Below are 27,058 nucleotides of genomic sequence, written 5' to 3'. Positions count from 1 at the left end.
ATGGAATAGAAAATAATAGTTGTCCTATCACACTTCCCTGAGGCAGTCCTGATGATACCCTTGTCTCTGATAACACTCGCCATTGAGGACAACATACTGGGTTCTATTACTTAAGAAGACTTCGAGCCACTCGCGTATGTGGTAATATATTCCATATGCTCATGCCTTTAACATTTTGCACTGGGGCACTATGTCAAATGATTTCTGGAAATTTAGGAATATTGAATGTACCTGCTGGCTTCTATCCGTGATTTGTAGGGTATCATGTAAGGAAAAGGAAATCTGAGATTTACACGAGAAATGCTTTCTAAATCTGTGCTAATTTGGGGACAGAAGCTTTTCTGTCTTGAGGAAATTTAAATATTATATTCGAACTTGGACTATTTTCAAGAATTGTGTAGCATACTAATGTTAAGGTTGGGTCTGTAATTTTGTGGATCCGTTTATACACACAGGAGTCACATGCATTTTTTTTTTGTTGTTGTCAGTTGTGACTTTACACTGGGTGAGAGACTTGTGATAAATGCAAATTAAGTAAGGGATAGGCACATACAAGACTGGGAGCATGTCTCTCTCTCTCTCTCTCTCTCTCTCTCTCTCTCTCTCTCTCTCTGTGTGTGTGTGTGTGTGTGTGTGTGTGTGTGTGTGTGTGTGTGTGTGTGTGCGCGCGCAGTGATATCACTTTAATGATCTTATTTCTTTTCATCTTGTTTTACTCCCTGTTCATTCTGCCACCCAGTGACCATCAGACTTCAAGCCGAGAGATGCTGCAAATATACCTCTATTTCACCCTTTTTTCAGGTTCTCGAAGACCCATCAGCAGTTTCAGAATGTGCAAACAATATTAAGGAAGAGCCGAAAGAAAGGGGTGAACAGGATAGAGCAGAGGCTGCTGTAAGTACTGTTGCTGTATCATGTACTATACTGCAAGGTAGACCACTAGGTTTTAGAAAAGTTGTGCTAACATGATTCTTCGTTCTTCCACAGCAGTAAAGAAGAAAGAAAGAAAAAAAAGAAAGGCAAGGGGTAAAATTCTGTTCTGTGCCACAGCTTCTAAAGTTGGTAAATTTCTTTTTGGAAGATTCTCATCAGTAAAAAGCATTTATTGCAATTCAGAATCCCTGCAGAGCCGAAAGAAAATGACCCACAAATTTTCTGAAAATCTGTTTGGAGGTTTGAAAAGCTCCACAAGTAGCAGAGATAACAGCAGTGCTCATTGTACATTGGCTTTAATTTTTTTCATGACAGTTGCCTCTTGAGTGTAATCTTGTAAATATACTAAGGTGACTAGTCATGGGACCTCCTTTTGTCCGGTCTAGTGAATCAGTTCGATGTGACATGGACTCGATAAGCCATTGGAAGTCCCCGACAGAAATATTGAACCACGATGTTTCTATAGCTATCCATAATTGCGAAGGTGTTGCCAATTTAGGATATTGTGTGTGGACTGACATCTCGATAATGTCCCATAAATGTTGGATGGTATTCATGTTGGGCAATGTGGGTGGCCAAATCATTCGCTTGAATTGTCAAGAATGTTATTCGATCGCGAACAATTGTTGCCTGGTGACATGACATTGTTGTTTGGGAACATGAAGCCCATCAATCACTGCAAATGGTCTCGAGGTAGCCAACCATAACTATTTCCAGCCAATGTTCTGTTCAGTTGGACCAAAGGGCCCAGTCCATTCCATGTAAACTTGGGCCACACGATTATGGAGCCACCACCGAGTCTGTTGACAATGTGAGTCCATATCTTCGTGGGCTCTGTCCCACACTTGAATCCTACCATCAGCTCTTCCCAACTGAAATCTAAACTCATCTGACTGAGCCACTACTTTACAATAACCTTAAGGTCCAACCGATACTGTCATGAGCCCATGACAAGCACTGCAGGTGATGCTGAGCTGTTAGCAAAGGCACTCACATTGCTCATCAGCTGTCATAGCTTCTTGTTGTTGTGGTCTTCAGTCCTGAGACTGGTTTGATGCAGCTTTCCATGCTAATCTATCCTATGCAAGCTTCTTCATCTCCCAGTACCTACTGCAACCTACATCCTTCTGAATCTGCTTAGTGTATTCATCTCTTAGTCTCCCTCTACAATTTCTACCATCCATGCTGCCCTCCAATACTAAATTGGTGATCCCTTGATGCCTCAGAACATGTCCTACATACCAGTCCTTTCTTCTAGTCAAGTTGTGCCATAAATTCCTCTTCTCCCCATTTCTATTCAGTACCACCTCATTAGTTACGTGATCTACCCATATAATCTTCAGCATTCTTCTGCAGCACCACATTTCAAACGCTTCTATTCTCTTCTTGTCTAAACTATTTACTGACCATGTTTCACTTCCATACATGGCTACACTCCATACAAATACTTTCAGAAACGAATTCGTGACACTTAAATCTATACTCGATGTTATCAAATTTCTCTTCTTCAGAAACGCTTTCCTTGCCATTGCCAGTCTATATTTTATATCCTTTCTACTTCGACCATCATCAGTTATTTTGCTCCCCAAATAGCAAAACTCCTTTTCTACTTTAAGCATCTCATTTCCTAATCTAATTCCCTCAGCATCCCCGACTTAATTCGACTACATTCCATTATCCTCGTTTTGATGTTCATCTTACATCCTCCTTTCGAGACACTGTCCATTCTGTTCAGCTGATCTTCCAAGTCCTTTGCTGTCTCTGACAGAATTACAATGTCATCGGCAAACCTCAAAGTTTGTATTTCTTCTCCATAGATTTTAATTCCTTCTCCGAATTTTTCTTTTGTTTCCTTTACTGCTTGCTCAATATACAGATTGAATAACATCGGGGATAGGTTACAACCCTGTCTCACTCCCTTCTCAACCACTGCTTCCCTTTCCTGCTCCTCAACTCTTATAACTGCCATCTGGTTTCTATACAAATTGTAAATAGCCTTTCGCTCTCTGTATTTTACCCCTGCCACCTTCAGAATTTGAAAGAGAGTATTCCAGTCAACATTGTCAAAAGCATTTCTCTAAGTCTACGAATGCTAGAAACGTAGGTTTACTTTTCCTTAATCTATCTCCTAAGATAAGTTGTAGGGTCATTATTGCCTCACCTGTTCCAACATTTCTATGGAATCCAAACTGATCTTCCCCGAGGTTGACTTCTACCAGTTTTTCCAGTCATCTGTAAAGAACTCGTGTTAGACTATTGCAATGCCTAATTTTGGCACACTGTCCTAAAGGACAGATCCGTGATACATCCCACATTGATTTCTGATGTTATGTCGAACAGTATTACTTGTCTGTTAGCACCGACAACTCTGTGCAAACACCACTGCCCTTGGTCATTAAAATAAGGCCATCGACCATTGCATTGTCCATGGTGAGAGGCAATGCCTGAAATTGGGTATTTTCGGTACACCCCTGATGCTGTGGAATCAGAATATCGAATTCCATAACAATTTCTGAAATGCAATGGCGTATGTGTCTAACTCCAACTATCATTCTGCATTCAAAGTCTGTTAATTCCCATTGTGATGGCTTTTGTCATCTCAGTGTATAAGGGCTTCCCAGAAGTATGTAACAAACAAAACACAAACATTTTGGGGGAAAAATATCTTATTTCTCTACATAGCCCATTTTCAGTGTGGTACCCTTTTTCCAAATGTGTTCAATATCTCAGGACCCCATTTATAGTGATAATTGTCGAGCACTGCAAAATAACCCTCAACTGCAGGCTCCACCTCTTCAATTTTAACAAATCTTTCACCACCAAGTCATTCCTTCAAGTTTGTAAACACAAAATAAACAGAAGAGGCTAAATGTTGTGACTAGGGTGCATGAGGAAGTAAATCAAACGTTAACTCATTGTTTTTACCCATCAAGATAATCTATGTATCAACTGGTTCAGTGTCATGACGAAAAGAAACTTTATTTTTTGCTGGATGTGGCCATTTTTGCTTCATTTCATCACTAAAATGCTGCAATAAGTTCACACATTACTCACAAGTGATTGCTTTTCCTTTTTTAAGATAATCAATTCAAATTATCCTATAGGAATCTAAAAAAAATGACTACATGACCTTGCCTGCTGGTGGAACTGTCTGTCTTCTTTATTCTCCATTTTCAGTCCACTGTTTTGACTCTTCCTCTGTACCAAATGCGAAGTGATGAACCCACATTCATCAACAATTATAAATAGACATAAAAATTTGGCTTTATTGCAGCAAAACATTGCCAAACACTCGACTGAGTTTGTGGTGATGCAGTTTTGTTCCATTGTGAGTAGACGTGGCACACAATTTGTGCACAGCTTTATAATGTCCAAATTTTCAGTCAGTATGTGATGTACATACAGCACTTTTTGAAATGCATATGATGATTGGTAGTTTGTGCACTTTCAGTCGTGGCTGTTCTACCCAATTTCTGGTGTGGTCTCCTCATTTGGTCTACATCTACATCTACATCCATACTCCGCAAGCCAACAGATGGTGTGTGGCAGAGGGTACTTTGAGTACCTCTATCGGTTCTCCCTTCTATTCCAGTCTCGTATTGTTCGTGGAAAGAAAGATTGTCGGTATGCCTCTGTGTGGGCTCTAATCTCTCTGATTTTATCCTCATGACCAATATACTGCTTGACTCCTCAGTGAAGGTATGGTCTCGAAACTTCAACAAAAGCCTGTACCGAGCTACTGAGTGTCTCTCCTGCAAAGTCTTCCATTGGAGTTTATCTATCATCTCCGTAACCACTGCACTGTTCGTCTTAGCAACTTGTGTGGCCTTGTGTAAATTCAGCCACCGAATATTTTACTGTAGTAAATGAAAGAGCAGATGCCCCCAGTAGAAAATAGCTCAGCTTTAATATTAGTTAGACTAAGACCTTTCAAATGAAGGTAGTGTTATTACATAACAATTACAAGTTCATACACTTTCACAAATTTTCTGAGAGCATTCACTGTTGAAGGCTGCCGCAGAAATACAATAGGGAAATTGGCTGCCTTTTGTAGCTGTAGCGACTTTCCTGCTAATTTCTTGATGTTTATTTGTACTTATTCTAATTTTGTGCGAACTCTAGCAGATTAATGGCAGTTAATAAAAAATGTTCATAGACTCCCTTGTGTAAACTGGAGAATCATGTACCTCACACCACCTTTCTGAAATGAAATGGCTGTAGATCACATTGTGTGAATGTGTGTCTGGGGCAATGTGACCTTTCATGTTTGCTTTGATAGGCGCCATCAAATATGGTAGATCCTGTTTGGGGATCTACACTTAACTTTACAGTACTCACTGGAAATTAATTTCAAAACAGTGACAGGTATTCTGGCATGAACTTCAGTGAACATACCTCAAAGCCTAGTAGTGTGCTGCCTCCCCCCCTCCCATCCAAACCCCCCCCCCCCTCCATCCAAATATGAAACTTCGTTAGTATTGTATTCCCAATATTACTTCACGAGATTACCAGTCTTCCTCGGTTGCTACTTTGATTCTGTTTATTTTACAGAAGTGATTTCAAATTACTCATATTTTGCAATTGAAAGCTTTGTTTCCTGCAAAAAAAAAAAAAAATAAAAAATAAAAAAAGGGCATTTTCAGTGCACTGCAGAGGAAGTAAATGAAACTATTATTTGCTTCACTATAAATGTAATGTGTAGACATCTGTAGTAGCACTCTAGGTGACTTTAATATCCACCTTATTTAAAAGTAAATGCTGCAAACTATGCAGTTTTGTGTCACAGAACAGCAATTTATTCCCACTAATGCACAACTTAGCAAGGTGGGGTTGTACAGTTCAGTGAATACTTCTATAACTGTGCCTAAACATGTAGGTTAAACATGTTTGATTAAAAACAGTATTATGAAAAGGATAGTTGCTAATCATCATATGGCAGTAATGCTGAGTCGCTGCTAGGCACAATAAAAAGGATTGTCTCATAGCTGTCAGAGACTGTGGTTTTTTTTTTTTTGTGTGTGTGTGTGTGTGTGTGTGTGTGTGTGTGTGTGTTTGTGTGTGTTTGTGTGTGTGAGGGGGAGGGAGGGAGAGAGAGAGAGAGAGAGAGAGAGAGAGAGAGAGAGAGAGAGAGAGAAGGCTCCACTGATGCCCCTGGAAGGGCATGTCCCTCCTCACAACATGGGCCTGACCTGTTATTGATGGCTGTTACCATGTCCTCATTTGTTCATTTGTGATGGATGGTGACCCAGCAGCATGATTGTCTCAAGCCCATTCGCCTCCCATTTGGATATCCGCTCTGTGTTTATGCAATGCAACTGAAATGGATAATACCGTTGAGTCCCAAAGTTACAATCCCTTACCGTGTTTCAGTTGGTAGCTTGTGTCGTTCTGTAGGAATCTCATTTTACTAATGCTCGGTCACCAACGCTTCATTGGCTCTGTGCCCTTTGAAGGCTTCCAGTGGTGTCTGTACAGATATTGTCAGTACATGTATCCACCTTCGTACCTGATTGGAAGCAGTTGCCGTCCGGGTCCACTTGGACTCTGCAGTCGAGGTTTGCTATCTCTATCTCCCTCTGGCAGGCCACCTACACCTGTTGCCCTAACTGCCGTACTTCAGTAATTCTCTCTCCCTCCCTCCCATCCTTCTTCTTGGGGATTTTAATGCCCATCGCCCTTTGTTGAACAGTGCTTCAGTGTCCTTCCCTCCCTCCCCGAGTCGGCGCTCCTCATGAGAGCTGCATACGGCACTTTCTTTGCCATTGATCTTTAGCTTACTTTCCTTCCCTTCTCCTTTCCTTGCACTGGTTGCCACATGATGACCTTTGTGGTAGTGGCCTGTTGATTCTCTTGTTCCCTTTCTGCCTGCTGATGACTGGGTAACCCCACAGGGCTTTCATTCACGCTTGATTGGCCTCTGTATACCTTCCGAGTCACGTTATCATCATCTTTGTCAGGTTTTATTGATGACGTCGTCCATAATCTATCTGATAAGACAATCCGGGCTGCCGGCATTGCTGTTCCCCACTTGACCGGGCCCATTCACTGTTGCCAGTTCTGTGGTGGAACAACGCCATTGCCACTGCTATCTGCAATTGTCACACCTTGCAACATCTCGAGCGGTACCTGTCCTCCGCCGGTCTTATTGCATTTAAATGTCTTCATACTGAAGCCCGTTACTTAATCAAACAGAGCAAGTGGATGTGTTGGGAATGCTTTGTCTCCTCTCTTCGTTCTTCTGTCCCATCATCACGGATGTGAGCTACACTCCACATCTCCCAGGGCAGGCATTGATTCTGGACCTTGCCTTTCCATGTGGCCTGGTACAGATCCAATAGTTCTTGCAGAACACTCTGTGAACAATTTTGTGATGGCATCGGCATCAACCTAGTATCCAACTGCCCTCGTCCTCCAGAAACAGCGGGCTGAAGCTTTCCACATATGTTTGGTGCGTTGTCAAGTGGAATCCTACAATGCACACTATACTGAATGGAAGCTTCTTCTGGTCCTCTCTTCTTCTCATGATTCAGGTCCTGGGCCTGATCCCATCCATAACCAATTGCTTCAACAGTGCCGAAATCTTCTCCAGGTGCTTACCTTACTTAGTCGAATCTAAGCCGCACTTTTTTCCGTTTTGTAATCCAAAAAACCACCTACTGCTTAGAATCGAGTGCAAAGTAAGCGGAAGTTCTGAAAAATGTTGGTAGGAGCCGCCACAACTAACTTCTGCCGTCGAATATATGTAGCTCTACACAGGCATGCTTTGCAGACACAAAGATAAATACTGGCGCCAAAACCTCTGCGTCAATAAATAAACTAAAAAAAAGGTAGAAGACGAACATTCTCTCCGCCCCGAGTTTCGAACACTGCATTTTCATACATTATCCAACAAAGTAAATAGAAATTCCGTATTGTTCTCTTCAAGTGTAGCGGCCTTTCAAATATTCACAACAACAATAATAAATTTCTTTACATAAAAATACCAACAATGCACAAGGCTTTACAATTGTTGCACGAGTTGATATGCTGGGGCTCATTAAGATTTCATGTATCGGCACCTATTGCTTCGTGGAAGTTTGTGAAGTGCTTGTTGGTGTTAGTGAACTATAATGAAGTGCTTTCATTATAATGCCAAATTCAGTTTGCGGAACAAAGTTCTAACTGCGATACTGGATTGATGAGAGAAACGTCAGGCGATGGCGACTGCAGAGAGACAAATTATTTGAATGTTCGAGTAGCAGGAAAGCATTTAGTGGGCCAATGTGTGGCTGATATCATACACTAGAAGTGATTTTAGATGAATTTGTTAAGGACCGGTGTCCGAAATTCCTGCCCGTGAACACCGAAATTTTAAAAATTAAGACGCGTGACTCTACTAGAGAGCAAAAAGTCGAAAATTTTAAGGCTAGCCGCAGTTGGATTGTGGTGGTAGCGCGCACAAAAGCAAGCCATGCCGCGGGCGGTGACAGGTCGTAAACACTCATTATCAGAATGCAACCAACAATGCACGACACGGAACAATAATGGATTTTCAGCTTAGAGTGAAGTAAACACCTATAACAAAGAGAATGGCACTTATCAGATCAAAGCAAAATAAGCAGTCGATTCAAACCAGACTAAGCATGTGAAAAAGGAAGGGTACCCGTATAAATACGGACGGAGCGCCTGACACACAGCAATGGCTACCTGGTAAAGCTTAACTGCTAAGCTTACAACTCGAATCAAACTACTGCAGCTGATCCTTCATCCATTCGACCTAAATTGTGTCTCATGTTACAATGGACCAACTGTGTTTTGATTTGGAGGTGCTGTCTAAAATTTTTCTCTCCCCTTGAATTTAGAGTCTCAAATTTCATGTGAGGCTTAGATTCGGGAAAACTTTTTTCCTTGATTTCGAGTCTCATTTTTCAGGTGCGGCTTAGATTCGAGTGTGGCTTAGATTTGAGTAAATACGGTAACTGTATTTGGCTCCAAGGCATTTTCCCCCTCTCAGTAAAGAGACACTGTTGTGGGTCCAGTCCATAAGCCCGGCAAGGATCTGCCGCCCCTTATTAGTTTCCGGCCAGTCAGTCTGACCAGTGTCTCCTCCAAGTTATTAAAAGGGATGGTGGCTCATTTGCTCAGTTGGGTCCTCTAATCTCGTCACATTTTATCTCGTTACTGGTGCACCTTTCAGGAGGGACCGCCTCTGATAGATCGTCTCCATTAATTGAAAACTGCAGTTCAGCAGGCCTTCTTCCCAGTGCCGTCCTCTTGTTGTGGTTTTCTTCGATCATAAGGGCTACGACACAGCTCACATTCGGGAGGACACAGCTCGGCGCCATCACATCCTCCTCGGGCTTCACGAGTAGGAGTATGTAAGGCCCCGTACTGATTTTTTATTCCCAAGTTCGTGTCTCACCAGTCGTTCAGAATTCGGGTTCACAACTTTTCTGGCAAAGGAAGTGGAAAATAATAGTCCTACGACACTACGTTCTTGTTACATGAAGTGCAAAAGTTTACATTTTTGGACATCTAAACTAGGTTGCGAGTCACTGCACCACTTTGAAATCTTATGAAGATCTGACAGAATATTTGTGCAGCCTTTTTGACACAGTATTTCATTGTAGATAACTGCGTCATTTGCAGGAATTCTAAGGTTCCTGTTAATATTGTCTGCAAGGTCATTAATATAGAACATGAACAGAAAGGGTCCCAAACATCACCACCTACAGACAAGACAAGACAAAACAAGCATATTGTGACAGCATAGTCAAGTGGCGATTGTCATATAAAGCAGCCAACACCAAAAGAATTGTGTGGCTCATAAATTTAGCAATTTTTGAGTTGACACTGAAGTGAGGTCAGTAAACAGCAAAGAAAACATATAGTTATTTATTTGGAAATGAGTCATAAACAATTAAGAACATGTACCTACAATTAATTTCATGCATACAGTGTGACTATCAAGTTTGTAAACAAAGCTGCTGAGATATTTGAAGAAATGTTTTAGTTCCATGCTTATGAGCGGTTAGTAATATATGGGGCATTTTTAAACACAGCTTACAGCAGTTGTTCAGGAAAACATTCACATGTGTTCCAAATATTTTCATACACTAATACTAAGGCATGCACGCCACAGTTGGTTGTATTCACATTGTTCTCTGTTACCAGTACAAGATCAAGAACAAATTGAATGGCTAGAATTTTGTTTAATGAACCTGCTTTTGAGTAGGCACCCACTGTGAAATGAAATGATTATGAATAACAGGATACACCAATATAATGTAAATGGACAGATAATACAATCTATTCACCAAGTGGCTGCAGGGGAAAAAAAAAAACCACACACACACACACACACACACACACACACACACACACACACACACACACACACACACACAGAGAGAGAGAGAGAGAGAGAGAGAGAGAGAGAGAGAGAGAGAGAGAGATTTAACTTTCCACAAACTTTCGAAGCCAGTGGCTCGGAAGGAAGAGTGTTCAAGGAAAAGGACTAGAGACGTTTAGGGAAAGGGGCACAGCTTAGAAAAGTAATCCAGAACCCTAGGTGAGGGGAAAGTAAGTATCCCCTGACCCGATGTTCTGGGTGACTTTTCTAAATTGTACCTCTTTCCCTAAACCTCTGCTTGAAAGTGGAGATGCAGTAAGTGCTGATAAAGAGACTGCATCACTCTGTTCAGAGAAACTGGTGACAGACGGTGGCAATAGCAACAAATCATTGTAAATAGAGATGGGTCATTTGCAAACTAACGGGTCCAAAGGAATGGTTCATCAAGATGAACGGAATGAGTGAGGAATGAATTCTAAGGAATGGTCTTTCATAGTTCACTTTGGTCTACTTTCTACTTACAGTTCCTGGGAATGGGAAATAGTCGGTCTTGTTCCCGCAACAGCACGTCGGCCAGTCTCGTTCCAGCCTCGGTCCCGTTCCTGTCTGTCTCGATCTCGGTCTCACTCAGGTGGACTCGTCCTTCTTCGCGTGGCCACTCGTTGCAGTTCCACTGCCGACTGCTCATAGTTCAGTATCGAGTTGCTTGTTTCATTCGCTGCGCACACCAATTCTAGATCTGTTTCAAACCTTTTTTGAGCTCTGAACTTCTGGTTCTTTTTGTAATCTATTCAGCGTCCAAGGCTGGTAATTAAAATGTATTTTATAATTACATAAATTACATAAAAATTATGGAATGGTATGGAATACACACATCTTTTCAGGTAACAGAACAGCATATCAGCTTACTTCACTATTTCAATAAACAGCAGAAGAAATACTTGTAAAAAGCCAAGATTTTTTAGTTATTATACATGCAAAGGAAGTCAGCACGGCACACACAGTTGGGCATTTTCTGCATTTTTTTGATCCAAGGTAAAACAGCATGTTCATTGTTATGGGAGGCAGACCGACTTACAACTGAGTGAAGCCTACGCTCCATAATCAAGTGTCTGGTGTCACATTGTGTAAAGAGAATATGATGACTTGTACAACATTATTTCAGTGGTACAGGGTGGCACATGAAATATCGGCCCCGAGTACTAGACTGCTCATTGTCGCCCACCAATTGTCATCTATTGTTTGAAGTTGTTGTTTGCATTAGCTTATTTGTCATTTCTTCACTGCCTAATTATTACATGTTTATCTATTCTGCTCATAGCAGTCAACAAATCGTCCGTAATTGGTGAGCAATCTGTACTCGGGGCCGGTTTTTGTGCGCCACCTTATATTATTTCGTAGCGATCAGCCACATAATACTACAGTTGGCTAAATGAGAGGTTTTGCAGAATCACGAAAATTACAAGTGTGTGAGAATTCTGTTATGAATAAAAACTCTGTACTCCAGGGGAGAGGAAAGTGCCCCTCTTGGCACCTCCCATCTTCAGTCCCTATGCTACTAATTTTACATTTTTCATAGGAACCATATACCAAGCACAAATGAACGGTGAACAAGTAAAGATGAACGGTTCCCAAATAAGAGTGATCACCAGTGAACTAGTTCCCAAGGATGAACAAGTTTGCCCATCTCTAAGAGTAAACGTAGATGAAACTGGTCTCTGCTAGAAGAAGGTGCCTAAAAAAGTTTTATTGGGCATGACGAGAGAATCTTTCCTGGTTGTAAAGCCACCAAAGGTAAATTGACAGTGATGGTTGGTTTGAATGTAGCTGGTGATTGTAAATTAAAACCACTCTCTAAAGCTGTGTTGCCTGTGATTTGGAAGGTGAATGCTGAAGCTTGGGGGCAGCTTCTGCCCCCCCCCCCACCCCCCACCCCGCGCCCCTCCCCTTTTTTTTTACTCATTTGGTCATTACTTCATACCTCAAGACAGATATTATTGCCAATTACAACAAATCCTATTTAAAGTGATTCTGTTAATCGACAACATACCAGGTCCTTTTCCTGCTTCTATGATTAATTTTGATCGATATGTCAAAGTAGTATTTTTGCCACTGAATAGAGCCAGCTTGCTTCAGCAGGTGGACCAAGGAGTTATTAAAACATTTAAAGCTTACTACATGCGACAATTGTTTGCGCATCTGCGCAAAGCTATGGGACAAAACAAGCTCTCTGTCAGACTTTCGGAAGCAAATCAATGTTTTAGTTGCTGTGAGAATTATTGATCAATTTCAGAATGAAGTTTCACAAAACGCTTTAATTGGCATCTGGAAAAACTGTGTCAATTTATTTTCACTTCTTAAATACAGGGGTAATCAGCACCAGGTCCTGATCAGATTGATAATGTGACTGGAGCCAATTTCACTGGCTGATTGAATTGTTTGATTCACACAATTGGGAGCTGACAGTTGATGGGCTTATAGAAACGCATGAGCAAGAGCTGAACATTGAACAACCTGATTCTTCAGGCCCAGTTCAACCAGATGATCAATTGACAGCTCCAAACTTGACAGATGGCCTCAGTTCAATAGAAAAAGTTGAAAATTTTAGTAAAAGTGGATTCAAACAAAATGCCCTTTCCTGCTTCAAAACAGGGAATAAAAAATTTATTAGTGTGCTACAAGGAAATATTGTGCAGGAAGCATAAAAATTTGACACATCACATGAAATTGTTAGTGTTAATGAAGCCTTCTATATCACAATAACTTAGATTTACATCATTGCATGCAGTAATACTTTACACTAACATAATGTAGTGTGTTATTGAACACTTTTAGTAAACATTTTCCTTCTAATTTACATTGTCTTCTTTAGTGTCTCGTCCCAATGGAATATAATTTGTACATATTTGTATGCGGAATAGATTACCATCTTATGCAGATTCAACGTACACAGTTATTGATCGGTCCCACCTATCGCACGATTCCGGGGCATTACAATATTTAGAAAACAAGTTTTCTTCACATTTTTTAGCCAAGGGGGATGAAGAAGTTTCTCTAAGTCCATCTGTACGCAGAGCAACTGAAAAGGAACGGAACAGGCAGGTGCTCTAGATTGGCAACTGATTGCTGACTGCCTGCTAATACAGTTGACACACTGCTCAACTCTAAAGTGAGAAGCTGAAAAAACAACAAACAAAACTCTGTACTTCCAGAGAAACATAAACTGCAGGCTGTTGCTAAAGTCGAGGAACTGCAGCAGGCAGATTCAAAATTTATAGCTCTTTGTAGAAAGGCTGTCCACCCCCTTAGATGGACAGTCAGAACATCTGTCGTGCAGCGGGCCCAGGTTCACTTCCTGGCCTGTTGGGAGATTTTTCTCCCATCGGGGAGTGGATGTTCTGTTGTCCTCGTCATCATTTCATCATCATTGGCATGCAAGTCACCCAATGTGGTGTCAGGTGAAAAGAATAGCAGCTCACCGGCCAAACTTCCCCAGGTGGGACTCCAGGCCGTCAATGCCATGTGATCGTCACATCACGTAGACTGTCTAGGCAACGCTACAGTGATTTGGTGCGTTGATTGCTCCAGGCATTACTTTTATTTTCAAAAGCCAGATGTCTTGAGATTTGTATATACAGAAATATAATGTGTTGATTTGTGCTCCTTAAATTGTTTGTATGTGAACCCCATTGTGTGTACTCGTATTGGAGATATGTTGTTTTTCTGTAATTTTCCCACTATTTTCACTGTTTATTTGCACATGAGAATGTAATTTAATAGAATGACACAGTTGCTGCTAGTCACACAAAAGAATACTCCCAGTACAATTTACATTTTTTTGTAAATTTGCTCCCATTGACATACCGATAAAGTTATTTTTATGTATGTACACTACATTTTTTTATACAAACTACTTTCCCACTTCATACCACTCTTTCCTTGTCAAATCATTGTTGCAGTAGCCTGGGAGCTTATAGTTGAATAAAATTGTTTTTCGACTTCCCATACAAAGATAAGGTTCACAACCTGTTTGTTCATCTTCAGATTAAATCAGTACAGAACTGTATTTGAGACCACGATTCAACTCAATGCTCGGCCATGTGGACATGAACCTTTGGCAATTCATTGCTAGCATGTTTCAAACAATTTACTGGCTAGTCACTCAGCAGTCATACCAACTGTAGAGCCCGATTTAACTAAACAGGAAGTGGTTCGAAAGTGACCAGTTACTGGTTCACATTTTAAACAGGTTTCCCTTCAATTGCTCCGTTTGCTCAGGGCCTAAGGATGAGCATGCATTCCATTTGTATGAACAAGAGTTGTAAACTTCTGTTTGTTATGCCAAGCTATTGCGATACCTAAACATGGATCATTTTCTGTGAGTATTTAGTACTTTGGTGCATGGTCCCTTTATTAATATCTACAGGGTCGTCAGAAATAGTCTAAAAAGCATGTAAAGATGTTCCAGGAGAGGTTGTGCTGCTGAGAAGTAATTGTTAAGAAGGAAATTCAGTATGTTGCATCAGTACCAAACTGTTTAGCATTGAAGTTAGCCAATCAGGTCTCTGTGTACACAAACTCAAGTGGCCCACGAAACACAATTGGTGTCACTTGTTCTCATAGCGTAGATGATAGTGCCCGAGACTGCTCAGCCTTTGGCTCAGGTTCAATTCCTGCTACCGTACTATGTTCAGTTTTTGTATTGCTCTCTTGTTTGGTTGTAGGAAGCCAAACAAAGAACTCATTTGGCAACTTCATTTCTGGTGGGGTGCTTGAATTTGTGTGCACAATGGCCTGATTGACTCACTTCATTGCTAGTTAACTTGGAAGTGGCACAATGTATCAAATTTTTTTCTTAAGAATTAGTTCTCGGTACGTTATACCCTGCAGCGCTCTTACAAACTTTTCAGATTGTTATGATAACTCTGTATAATGATATAGTTGTGGACTGTGACACTAAAATGTCCTTTATTAGTGGATATGAATCAAGGAATACTTTCATTAACATATTTCAAGAAGTATTTCCGTAGACATTCGTGATATTTAGCACTGAAATTGGAATATTTTCAGAGATTTCAAACTTAATAGGGTGTTGTTGCTATTACAAATGCTGCTGAATTCACTGAACACACACAGTTCCTCAAATCTAGCTCCAACTTATTCTCTTGTGAGAGTTAAATTCATTTTTTGTCATTATTGAGTGCGTTTGTTGTTATATGCATAAACGTGATAAAGCTTTTTTTCTTCCAGTGTGGTCTGATGATTTATGTTATTTGTTCTAGGTTGCTCCATTTGCTGAGGATTTTGTTCTTGAGCGGGATACTCTCAACATTAAGAAAGAGGAGGTATGTGTGTGTCATGTTGAGAGCTGCAGATTATTTGATTTTATCAGTAATTTTCTCACCTGTCATGGAGTTCTTCATTTTGTGTATCTGTCGAGGTCTGGGGAACCAGACTGCACAAATTGGATGGTTATATTTAATTACTTTAATTATTTGTCAAGCATATAACTGAAGCACTAAATCTACATTTTTAACTAATTGGTCCCACTTGTACTCGGTGCTAAGCTGAATTTACATAGTCCACAACATGGACAACTGAAAATTTTCACTAATTTATAACAATTCAGGAATTATGAGTCCTGACTTGGAGCGAGTACTTACCTCTTCTTAGAAACAAAAGCGCAAAACTGTGCCAGTAGGAAAGTGGAATTTGCAAAAAAAAAAAAAGAAAAAAATTCCAATACTAACATTATTACAAATTAACAGCTAATATGAGCTGTTTCAAATCTGAAAAACTGGTGAATACTTCCAACTGATTATGTATTGTGAAACTAGAAAGGTAATGATTACTGTAACACAATTTCAGACAGCTGACAATGCTTTTGGGGGAGGGGGGGAATGGTGTCATCAGTACATCAATTTGCAGTCACACAAGCGGCAATAACTTAAATTAGAATTACAACCTCAGTTTGTACAGGTGACTGGCGGAGGTAGTGAAGGCTGCTGGCCTCATCTGCAGGGTGCAAGCAGAGCTCGTGATATGCAGCTTTTTTTCCCCAGAGTTAATCAAGGTCTTTTGGTTTGGAGCCAAGTGGAGGGTCTCAACCAAAGGCTTTGGCGACTCTGTGACGGTCTTGGCTGCAGATTTCTGAACCTGCATTATCGTATGGAAATTTGTAGGACTCACCTTGACAGGTCAGGGGTGCACTACCAAAGGAAGCAGCTACTCGGGTAGCAGAATACTTGTGGAGTACACGTGAGGTTTTTTTTTAGGCTAGGTGGTAGTTTGAGGTGCTCAGATGTACACTCACTAGTTGATTCACAGCAAGCCAAATGACATTCAGAATAAAGACACTTTGACTGTCACAATTTTATCAGTAAACTGTTGAAGTACTCATAATAAAGTTCCCAAATTTACTACCTTCCAGGAAAGTTCCACACTCAGATTATTCTTGGGACTGAGAGCTGGCTGAAATCCGAAGTGGAAAGCTGTGAATTATTTAGCGAGTCGTAGAACATCTATTGGAAATACAGACTAGAGGCCATAGGGGGGGAGTTATCGTTGCAGTTGACAAAAATATTGTCCGTTTGAGGTGGAAGTTGAGTGCGACGAGTTGAGTGTAAGGAAAACTAAGTTAATTGTTAGATGTTTTTACTGGCCACCCAATTCTGCTGTGGCAGTTCTGGAGTCAATCAAAGAAAGTATATGGTCAGTAGCGTGTAAATACTCAGATCGTGCCGTACTAGTTGGAGCCGACATTAACCTGCCCAGTATAGCCTAGGGTGTCTATGGATTCATTGTGAGGAGTACAGTCAGTCGTGCGAAATACTTTTGAACATGTGTTTTGAAAATAGGCTTGAGCAGCTAGTTCGGCAGCCCACACGCAACAGAAATATCTTAGACCTTGTAGCAAAAAATAGGCCAAATCTTATCGACAATGTCGGTATAGAAATGGGATTAGTTATATGATATAGCAACTATGATTATGAAAGTTAATCAGTCACGAAGGCTAGGAGACTTTTGCAGGTAGGTAGAACAGATAAGCAGTGAGACAGTGAATTGACATAACTTAGTACCAGCAAGGAATTATGGGCAAAGTATAAGCAGATTGTAAATCGTGGTCAGGAGAGTTACGTGCTTAGTAAATGGAAAAAGGATGGAAGAGACCGGCCATGGTTTAATTATGAAACTCTTAAGATGCTGAGGAAGCAGAAGCTGTTGCATTATAGGTTCAAAAGGGGATGCACAAATGACGACAACCGAAGGTTACTAGGTATTCGTGTGACTGTGAAAAGATCTATGTGCAAAGCATACAACTACCACAGTCACACCTTAGCAAAATACCTGGCAGAGAACCCTAGAAAATTCTAGTCATATGTAAAATTGCTAACCAGGTCTAAGGCTTCCATTCAGGATGTTGTTGACAAGTTTGGTGTGGCATTTGAAGATAGCAAAATGAAAGCTGAAGTTTTAAATTTCACATTCAAGAAATCATTCTCGCAGAAGAACCGTACAAACATACCGTCATTTGACCATTAGACAGAATCCTGTATGGATGACAGAAATAAGCATAGACTATGTAATCAAAAGTATCGGGTCACCTGGCTGAAAATGACTTAAAAGTTTGTGGCGCCCTCAGTCGGTAATATTTAAATTAAATATGGTGTTGGCATACGTTCAGTCAGGTGCTGGAAGTTTTCTCAGGGAATGGCAGCCCATTCTTCACGGAGTGCTGCACTGAGGAGAGGTATCGATGTCGGTCGGTTAAGGCTGGCACGAAGTCGGTGTTCCAAAACATCCCAAAGGTGTTCTATAGGATTCAGGCCAGGACTCTGTGCAGGCCAGTCCATTACAGGGTTGTTTTTGTCATGTAACCACTCCGCCACATGCCGTGAATTATGAGCAGGTGCTTGATTGTGTTGAAAGAAGCAATCGCCATCCCCGAATTGCTCTTCAACAGTGGGGAGCAAGAAGGTGGTCTCGCGGTGGTCTCGCGGTTAAGGCGCTCAGTCCGGAACCGCGAGACTGCTACAGTCGCAGGTTCGAATCCTGCCTCGGGCATGGATGTGTGTGATGTCCTTAGGTTAGTTAGGTTTAAGTAGTTCTAAGTTCTAGGAGACTGATGACCACAGATGTTAAGTCCCATAGTGCTCAGAGCCATTTAAACCATTTTTTGAAAAATCAATGTAGGCCTGTGCTGTGACAGTGCCATGCAAAACAACAAGGGGTGCAATCCCCTCCATGAAAAACATGACCACACTATAACTTGCAAATTTTACTGTTGGCACTGCATACACTAGCAGATGATGATCACCGGACATTCGCCCTACCCACACCCTGCCGTCGGATCGCCACATTGTATACCATGATTTGTCACTCCACACAATGTTTTTACACTGTTCATTCATCCAATATTTACACTCCTTACACCAAGTGAGGTGTCGTTGGGCATTTACCAGTGTAATGTGTGGCTTACGAGCAGCCGCTCGACTGTGAAATCCCAGTTTTGTCACCGCCCGCCTAACTGTCATAGTACTTGCAGTGGATTTTGATGCAGTTTGGAATTCCTGTGTGATGGTTTGGATAGATGTCTGCCTATTACACATTACAACCCTCTTCAGCTATCGGCGGTCTCTGTCAATCAACAGAGTAGGTCGGTCTGTACGCTTTTGTGCTGTACCTGTCCCTTCACATTTCACTTCAGTCACATCGGAAATAGTGGACCTAGGGATGTTTAGGAGTGTGGAAATCTCACATACAGATGTATGAAACAAGTGACATCCAATCACCTGACCATGTTCTAAGTCTGTGAGTTCTGTGGAACACCCCATTCTGCTCTCTCATGATGTCTGACTATGGAGGCCGCTGGTATGGAATACCTGGCAGTAGGTGGCAGCACAATGCACCTAATATGAAAGACATGTTTTTGGGGGCGTTTGGATACTTTTGATCACATAGTGTACCTGGTGTAAAGAAGCAATTTAAAGATTTGAAAACAAATAAATCACCAGTTCTGGATGGAATCCCAGTTTGCTTTTACAAAGAGTATTCTACGGCATTGGCCCCTTACCTAGCTTGCATTTATCACGAGTCTTTCCCCCAGCACGAAATCTGAAACAACTGGAAAAAAGTGCAGGTGACTACAATATATAAGGAAGGTAAAATAATGGACCAACAAAACTACAGAACTAATATTCCTAACTTGAGTTTGCTGCAGAATCCTTGAACACGTTCTCAGTTTGAATATAAGAAGTTTTCTTGAGGCTTAGCAGCTTGTGTCCGTGCATCAGCATGGTTTTAGAAAGCATTGCTCATGTGAAACTCAGCTTGCCCTTTTCTCACAATATACTGAGAACAATGGATGAAGGGCAACAGGCAGATTCCATATATTTAGATTCCTGGAAAGCATTTGACATGGTGCCCCATTACAGGCTGTTAACGAAGGTACGAGCATATGGAATAAGTTCACAGATATGTGAGTGGCTCGAAGACCTTTTAATTGATAAAACCCAGTATGTTGTCCTTGACGGTGAGTGTTCATCAGAGACAAGGGTGTTGGTGGGGGTGCCCTAGGGAGTTGGGATAGGATCGCTATTGTTCTCTATGTACATAAATGATTTGGCAGACATGGTGGGCAGCAGTCTGCGGTTGTTTGCTGATGATGCTGTGGTGTACGGTAAGGTGTTGAAGTTGAGTGACTGTAGTAAGACACAAGATGACTTAGACAAAATTTCCAGTTGGTGTGATGAATGACAGCTAGCACTAAATGTGGAAAAATGTAAGTTAATGCAGATGAGTAAGAACAACAAACTTGTAATATTCATCTACAGTATTACAAGTGCCCAGCTTGCCATAGTCAAGTCCTGTAAATATTTAGGCGCAACATTGAAATTCAATATGAGATGGAGCGAGAATGTGAAAATTATGATAGGGAAGGCAAGTGGTCAACTTCTGTTTGTTGGGAGAATTTTAGGAAAGGTTGGTTCACCTGTAAAGGAGGCCACATGTAGTATGCTGGTGCGACATATTCTTGAGTACTGCTCGAATGTTTGGGATACGTACCAGTTGGATTGAAGGAAGACACGGAAGCAATTCAGAGGAGGGTTGCTAGAATTGTTACCGGCAGGTTCGAACAAAACTTAAGTGTTACAGAGAGGCTTCAGGAACTCAAATAAGAAGGCAGTGTTCTTTTCGGGAAGCATTATTGAGAAAATTTAGAGAACGTGCATTTGAAGCTGACTGCCGAACGATTCCGCTCCTGCCAACATACATTGCATGTAAGGACAACAAAGATGAGGTACGAGAAATTAGGGCCCATACAGAGGCTTACAGACAGTTGTTTTTCCCTTGCGTTATTTGCGAGTGGAAGAGGAAGGGGAATGACAAGAAGTCATACAGGGTAGCCTCTGCCACGCACCTTACGGTGGCTTGCCAAGTATCTGTGTAGGTATCGCATTGTGTTGTGGTAAAGGTAAACCGAGGACTGTTTTATTGACAGAACACTGAGAAGGTGCAACAGGTCCACCAGTAAGACTACCTACACTGCTCTTGTCCATCCTCTTCTGGAACATTCCTGCATTGTATGGGATCAGCATTAGGCAGGATTGTCAGAGGCCCTCGAAAAAGTTCAAAGAAGGGCAGCTTGTTTCGTACTATTGCAAAATAGGGGGGAGAGAGAGTCACCAATATGATATACGGGTTGTTTAAACAAAGGTGATTTTTGTTGCGGCGAAATATTTTCATGATATTTCAATCGCCAGCTTTTTTGGCTGAATGTGGAAATATTTTGTTGATGCCAGCCTCCATAAAATGAAATGATGACCATAAGAAAATAAGAGAAATAAAAGCTCTCACAGAAAGATTTAAGTGTTAATTTTCTCTTGAGCTGTTAGAGAGTGGAGCTGCGAGCAATAGTCTGAGGCTGGTTCGATGAACCCTCTGCCAGGCACTTAACCATTTGAGTCCCAACAACAAAAAATTCAATTTCAAAATTTTTCATAAGATTAACCTTTGTTATCAGAGTAAGCAACAAATACAAGAAGAAATTGACAAAAAAAAAAATCAATATCAAAAGTGCGTGCTGCCTCAGTGCTTTCATTTTATTTCAGAACCCCTCATTAAAGCAGTGCTACTGATTCAACTTTGCACTACAATAACTTTAGGTATTCTTACTTTCAATGTCAATGATATCCTCAAAATTATCACTATGAAAAAGAGTTACAATCTTCTACAATTGCACCAAGTGAGGTGGCACCGTGGTTAGCACACTGGACTCGCATTCAGGATGGCAATGGTTCAAACCGGGTCCAACCATCCTGATTTGGGTATTCCATGACTTCCCTAAATCACTTCATGCAAATGCTAGAATGGTTTCTTGGAAAGTCCATCCTTCTCTAATCCGATGGGACAGATGACCTCGCTGTTTGGTCCCCCGCCCCCCCAAAAAAACCATTCACTCAACCAACCAACCAACCAACCATCTTACACTTGTGTAGTACAATCCCTGTGCCATCAGTTGCAGAGAACAGTAGTAGTGAGTGTCAGCTACAATGCACTACATTCGTAGAAGTACCTCAGTGTATCACTAGATGCCTTTGTGTTGCAGTTTGATATAGAGCACATTTGGTCTGTCAGTTTGGGAAACTATCTCAAATTGACTTGCAAAAATCACCTTAGCTACAGCACATGAGCATTGCTCAAAATATTGTTTTATCTAGCTCTCTGTGCAAACTATTAGTCCTGGAGAAAAAAATGAAATGGACTTTTTTGTAGGAAATTTAATGTAGTTTAGTTCTGTACTGGGTTTGTTGGAGAGAAACATTCAAAAGTAACCTCCAAACACACACACACACACACACACACACACACACACACACACACACACACACACACACACAATGGCCTACTGACCAGATTTTTTAGGCTATTTGAGACTACCAGAATTGTTTCCCATATCAGACCTTTTTGGTCATCATTGACTAGGTTATTGTGCTACCATCTTAGTGGGCTATTTATATTTTACAATTTTTATTTATAATTATGAACTTAAACTGTCCTCCGAGTGCTATCCTTATTTCCTTCCACATTCTTGTACTCTAGTCCCCACTCCCCTTCCCGCTCAAGAAAACATAGTGCTCTGTTGCAAGTGTTGTTTAATCTGATGCTGTAATTTTTTTCAGGATTTGGAGGAAGCATCATTATCAAATTCGGAATTTACAAACAACACTAAACGAGAAGCGGAAGTAACATTTCATGAGGATGGAGCTGGGAATTGTGTAAGTACTTGTTCTGTAGCTTGATACACACAGTAGAAAAACTAAGACTTGTTTCCTTCCATCTTGTTGTACACTTGTATACTAGCCTTCCCTTCCCACTCAAGAATATGCACTGAGGTGAGAAAAGTAATGGGATAATGATATGCACATATATGGACAGCGGTAGTACCACATACACAAGGTATGAAAGTGCGGTGCATTGGTGTAGCTGTCACTTTTACTCACAAGGGGAGGCCACGATGTTTGGAACGCGGATTTACTGTAAACTTCGAACACTCGCAGTAATCCATGAGGACAACAAAATGTGTAAGCAGTAGCGTGTACTTCTCAAGCATTACTGAGAAAATCGCAAGATAATTTCAGTCATCAAATACAGGGTTATTACAAATGATTGAAGCGATTTCACAGCTCTACAATAGCTTTATTATTTGAGATATTTTCACAATGCTTTGCACACACATACAAAAACTCAAAAAGTTTTTTTAGGCATTCACAAATGTTCGATATGTGCCCCTTTAGTGATTCGGCAGACATCAAGCCGATAATCAAGTTCCTCCCACACTCGGCGCAGCATGTCCCCATCAATGAGTTTGAAAGCATCGTTGATGCGAGCTTGCAGTTCTGGCACGTTTCTTGGTAGAGGAGGTTTAAACACTGAATCTTTCACATAACCCCACAGAAAGAAATCACATGGCGGTTAAGTCGGGAGAGCGTGGAGGCCATGACACGAATTGCGATCATGATTTCCACCACGACCGATCCATCGGTTTTCCAATCTCCTGTTTAAGAAATGCCGAACATCATGATGGAAGTGCGGTGGAGCACCATCCTGTTGAAAGATGAAGTCGGCGCTGTCGGTCTCCAGTTGTGGCACGAGCCAATTTTCCAGCATGTCCAGATACACGTGTCCTGTAACGTATTTTTTCGCAGAAGAAAAAGGGGCCATAAACTTTAAACCATGAGATTGTACAAAACACGTTAACTTTTGGTGAATTGCGAATTTGCTGCACCACTACACCATTAAGAAAAAATGTTGCTTCATCACTGAAAACAAGTTTCGCACTGAACGCACCCTCTTCCATGAGCTGTTGCAACCGCGCTGAAAATTCAAAGCGTTTGACTTTGTCATCGGGTGTCAGGGCTTGTAGCAATTGTAAACGGTAAGGCTTCTGCTTTAGCCTTTTCCGTAAGATTTTCCAAACCGTCGGCTGTGGTACGTTTAGCTCCCTGCTCGCTTTATTCGTCGACTTCCGCGGGCTACGCGTGAAACTTGCCCGCACGCGTTCAACCGTTTCTTCGCTCACTGCAGGCCGACCCGTTGATTTCCCCTTACAGAGGCATCCAGAAGCTTTAAACTGCGCATACCATCGCCGAATGGAGTTGGCAGTTGGTGGATCTTTGCTGAACTTGGTCCTGAAGTGTCGTTGCACTGTTATGACTGACTGATGTGAGTGCATTTCAAGCACGACGTACGCTTTCTCGGCTCCTGTCGCCATTTTGTCTCACTGCGCTCTCGAGCGCTCTGGCGGCAGAAACCTGAAGTGCGGCTGCAGCCGAACAAAACTGTATGAGTTTTTCTACGTGTCTGTAGTGTGTTGTGACCATATGTCAATGAATGGAGCTACAGTGAATTTATGAAATCGCTTCAATCATTTGTAATAGCCCTGTATATATCTGTGCGTAGCCATTTTAACCATAAAGCGGCAGCACCCGAGTGGTGGCGGCACGGTGGCTCAGCGTGTTCGGTCAGAGCGTCAGCTTTCCTTTCTAATAAAAAACTGAGCGAACGGATGAACGAAAAAACTGAACGGGTGTCATCAGACATACGCCCTGAACAAATTCAGCGAACAATGTAGAATTTTTTTTTTTATTATTTTTTTATTTTTTTTTTACTGGTTGGCGTTGAAGCCGCTAGATCGCTGGATCGAGTTCCGTCCGTCAGGTTTTGTTTTTTTTTCAACACAGTCATTTTCTTTACTATTTATATTACAATTGATATACAGGGAAAAATACATGTGATCGGATGGACTTTTATTAAATTTACAATGTTATTTGGCAGTCTACTAATTTTTATTATCACAAATGATATAATATTCATAACTACCGACTAGTAAACGACCAAACGCATAAAGTGATACTGAAAATGTATGCTCTAACCAAACACGCTGAGCTACCGTGCCGCCACCACTCGGCTGCCGCCGCTTTGTGGTAAAAATGGCCACGCACGGATATATATTTGACGACCAAAATTATCTTGTGATTTTCTCAGTAACGCTTGAGAAGTACGCGCTACTGCTTACACATTTTGTTGTCCTCACGGAGTACTACGAGTATACGAAGTATGCAGTAAATCCGCATTCCAAATGTCGTGGCCTGCCCTTGTCAGATAATTCCTGTGAAAAAGTTTCCGACGTGATTATGGCCTCATCACGGGAATTATCAGACTCTGAATGCAGAATGCTAGTTGGAGGTAGATGCATGGGACATTCCATTTCAGAAATCACTAGGGAATTTAATCTTCTTAGATGCACTGTGCCAAAAGTGTGCTGAGAACACCAAATTTCAGGCATTACCTGTCCCTACGGACAACACAGTGTCCAACGGCCTGTGCTTAACAACCGAGGGCAGCAGCGTTTGCATAGAATTGTCAGTGCTAACAGACAAGCAACACTGTGTGAAATAACCACCGCAATCAATGTGGGATGTACAACGAATGCACTTGTTAGGACGGTGCACTGAAATTTGGCTTTAATGTGCTGTGGCAACAGACAAACGATGTGAATGCCTATGCTGACAGCACGATGTTGCCTGCAGTGCCCCTACCATATTGTCTGGACCCTAGATGACTGGAAGATTGTGGCCTGGTCACACGAGTCTGGATTTCAGTTGGTAAGGGCTGATGGTAGGATTTGAGTGTGGCGCAGACCCTGCGAAGCCACGGACCCAAGTTATCGACGAGCTACTGTGCGAGCTGGTGGTGGCTCCGTGATGATGTCGGCTGTGTTTATAATGAATGAATGCACTGGGTACTCTGGAACTGCTCCAGTCATTTACTGGAAATGTTATGTCCGGCTACTTGGACCTCAATTGCAGTCATTCATTGACTTCATGTTCTCTAACAATGATGGAATTTTTATGGTTGACAGTAGTGCACCATGTAATCGAGACACAATTGTTCGTGACTGGTCTGAAAAACATTCTGGACAGTTCAAGCAAATGATTTGGCCACCCAGATCACCTGACACGAATCCCGTCGAACATTTACGGGACGTAATCGAGAGGTCAGTTCGTGCACAAAATGCTGCACCTGCAACACAGTTGTAATTATGGACGGCCATAGAGCCAGCATAGCTCATTACTTCTGCAGGGGACTTCCACGGAGTTGTTTGGTACATACCATGTCGTATTGCTGCACAACAATGGGCAAAAGGTGGTCCAACGTGATATTAGGCTGTATCCCAAGACTTGGCACCTCAGTGTATAAATAGTGCTCTGCTGCAACTCTTGCTTAGTCTGATGCTTTAATTTTTTTCAGAATTTGCAGGATACATTTTCAATTTTGGAATTTACGAACAACGTCAAACGAGAAGCAGAAATAACAATTGACGATAATGGAGTTGAGGATTATGTAAGTACTCATTCTGTAGCATTATCTTGCAGTAGGAAAACTAAGACTGTATACCACTTATGGTATTCTGACCACTTGCTATTGCTCTATGAGGCAGAAGAAATATTAGTAACACAAAAGTTCTAAGAGAATGTCTTGATACAAGAATATTCTGCAGTTCACACTTATGTGCTTGGCAGGTGGTTCATCGAACCACCTTCACACTATTTGTCTACCTTTCCACTCTTGGACAGCATGTGGGGAAAAATAAACACTTACATCTTTCTGTGAGAGCTCTGATCTTTGTTTTATTAGGATGATGATGATCTCTTCCTATGTAGTTGTGTGTCCATAAAATATTTTCGCATTCATAGAAGGAAGGTGGTGATTGAAATGTTGTGAAAAGATCTCATCACAAAGAAAAACCCCTTTGCTTTCATGATTGCCACCCCAATTCGTGTATCATATTGATGATACTCTCTCCCCTATTTCATGCCAATACAAAACAAACTGCCCTTCTTTGAACTTTTTGGTGTCCTCCGTCAGGCCTATTTGCTGAGGATCCCATACCACACAGGACTATTATAACAGAGGACAGACAAGTGTAGTGAAGGCAATCTCTTTACTAGATCTGTTCTATCTTCCAAGAGTTCTGCCTGTAAAATGAACCTTCTGTACTACACAATCTGCGTGATTGTTCCAATTTTACTTCTTCGTAATTGTGATTCTTAAATGTTTAGTTGAGTTGACAGCTTTTACATTTGTGTGACTGAAATTTAATGGACTCCTTTTAGTACTCATGTGCATGACCTCAAACTTCTCCATATTGAGAGTCAGTTGCTCTTTTTGTACCATATGGATATCTTGTCTAAATCATTTTGCAATTGGTTTTGACCTTCTGACGATTTT

At 41.4% G+C, this 27,058-nt stretch overlaps 1 protein-coding gene across 1 annotated transcript in view; it reads left to right on the top strand.

The window, feature by feature from the left end:
• LOC124719730 overlaps nucleotides 1–27,058 on the top strand; it is a 149,452-nt gene that overhangs the window by 20,185 nt on the left and 102,209 nt on the right. The window contains exons 3-6 of the mRNA XM_047244932.1: nucleotides 802–894; nucleotides 15,547–15,609; nucleotides 22,447–22,542; nucleotides 26,078–26,170. Of these exons, the coding sequence (XP_047100888.1) occupies nucleotides 802–894; nucleotides 15,547–15,609; nucleotides 22,447–22,542; nucleotides 26,078–26,170 (345 nt within the window). The remainder of the gene's footprint in view (nucleotides 1–801; nucleotides 895–15,546; nucleotides 15,610–22,446; nucleotides 22,543–26,077; nucleotides 26,171–27,058) is intronic.

The sequence above is a fragment of the Schistocerca piceifrons genome, chromosome 11 (assembly GCF_021461385.2).
Source record: "Schistocerca piceifrons isolate TAMUIC-IGC-003096 chromosome 11, iqSchPice1.1, whole genome shotgun sequence".
In the NCBI taxonomy this organism is placed as follows: Eukaryota; Metazoa; Arthropoda; class Insecta; order Orthoptera; family Acrididae; genus Schistocerca; species Schistocerca piceifrons.
The sequence above is the reverse complement of the archived record's forward strand: the minus strand, read 5'-3'. Positions and strand labels throughout refer to the sequence as shown.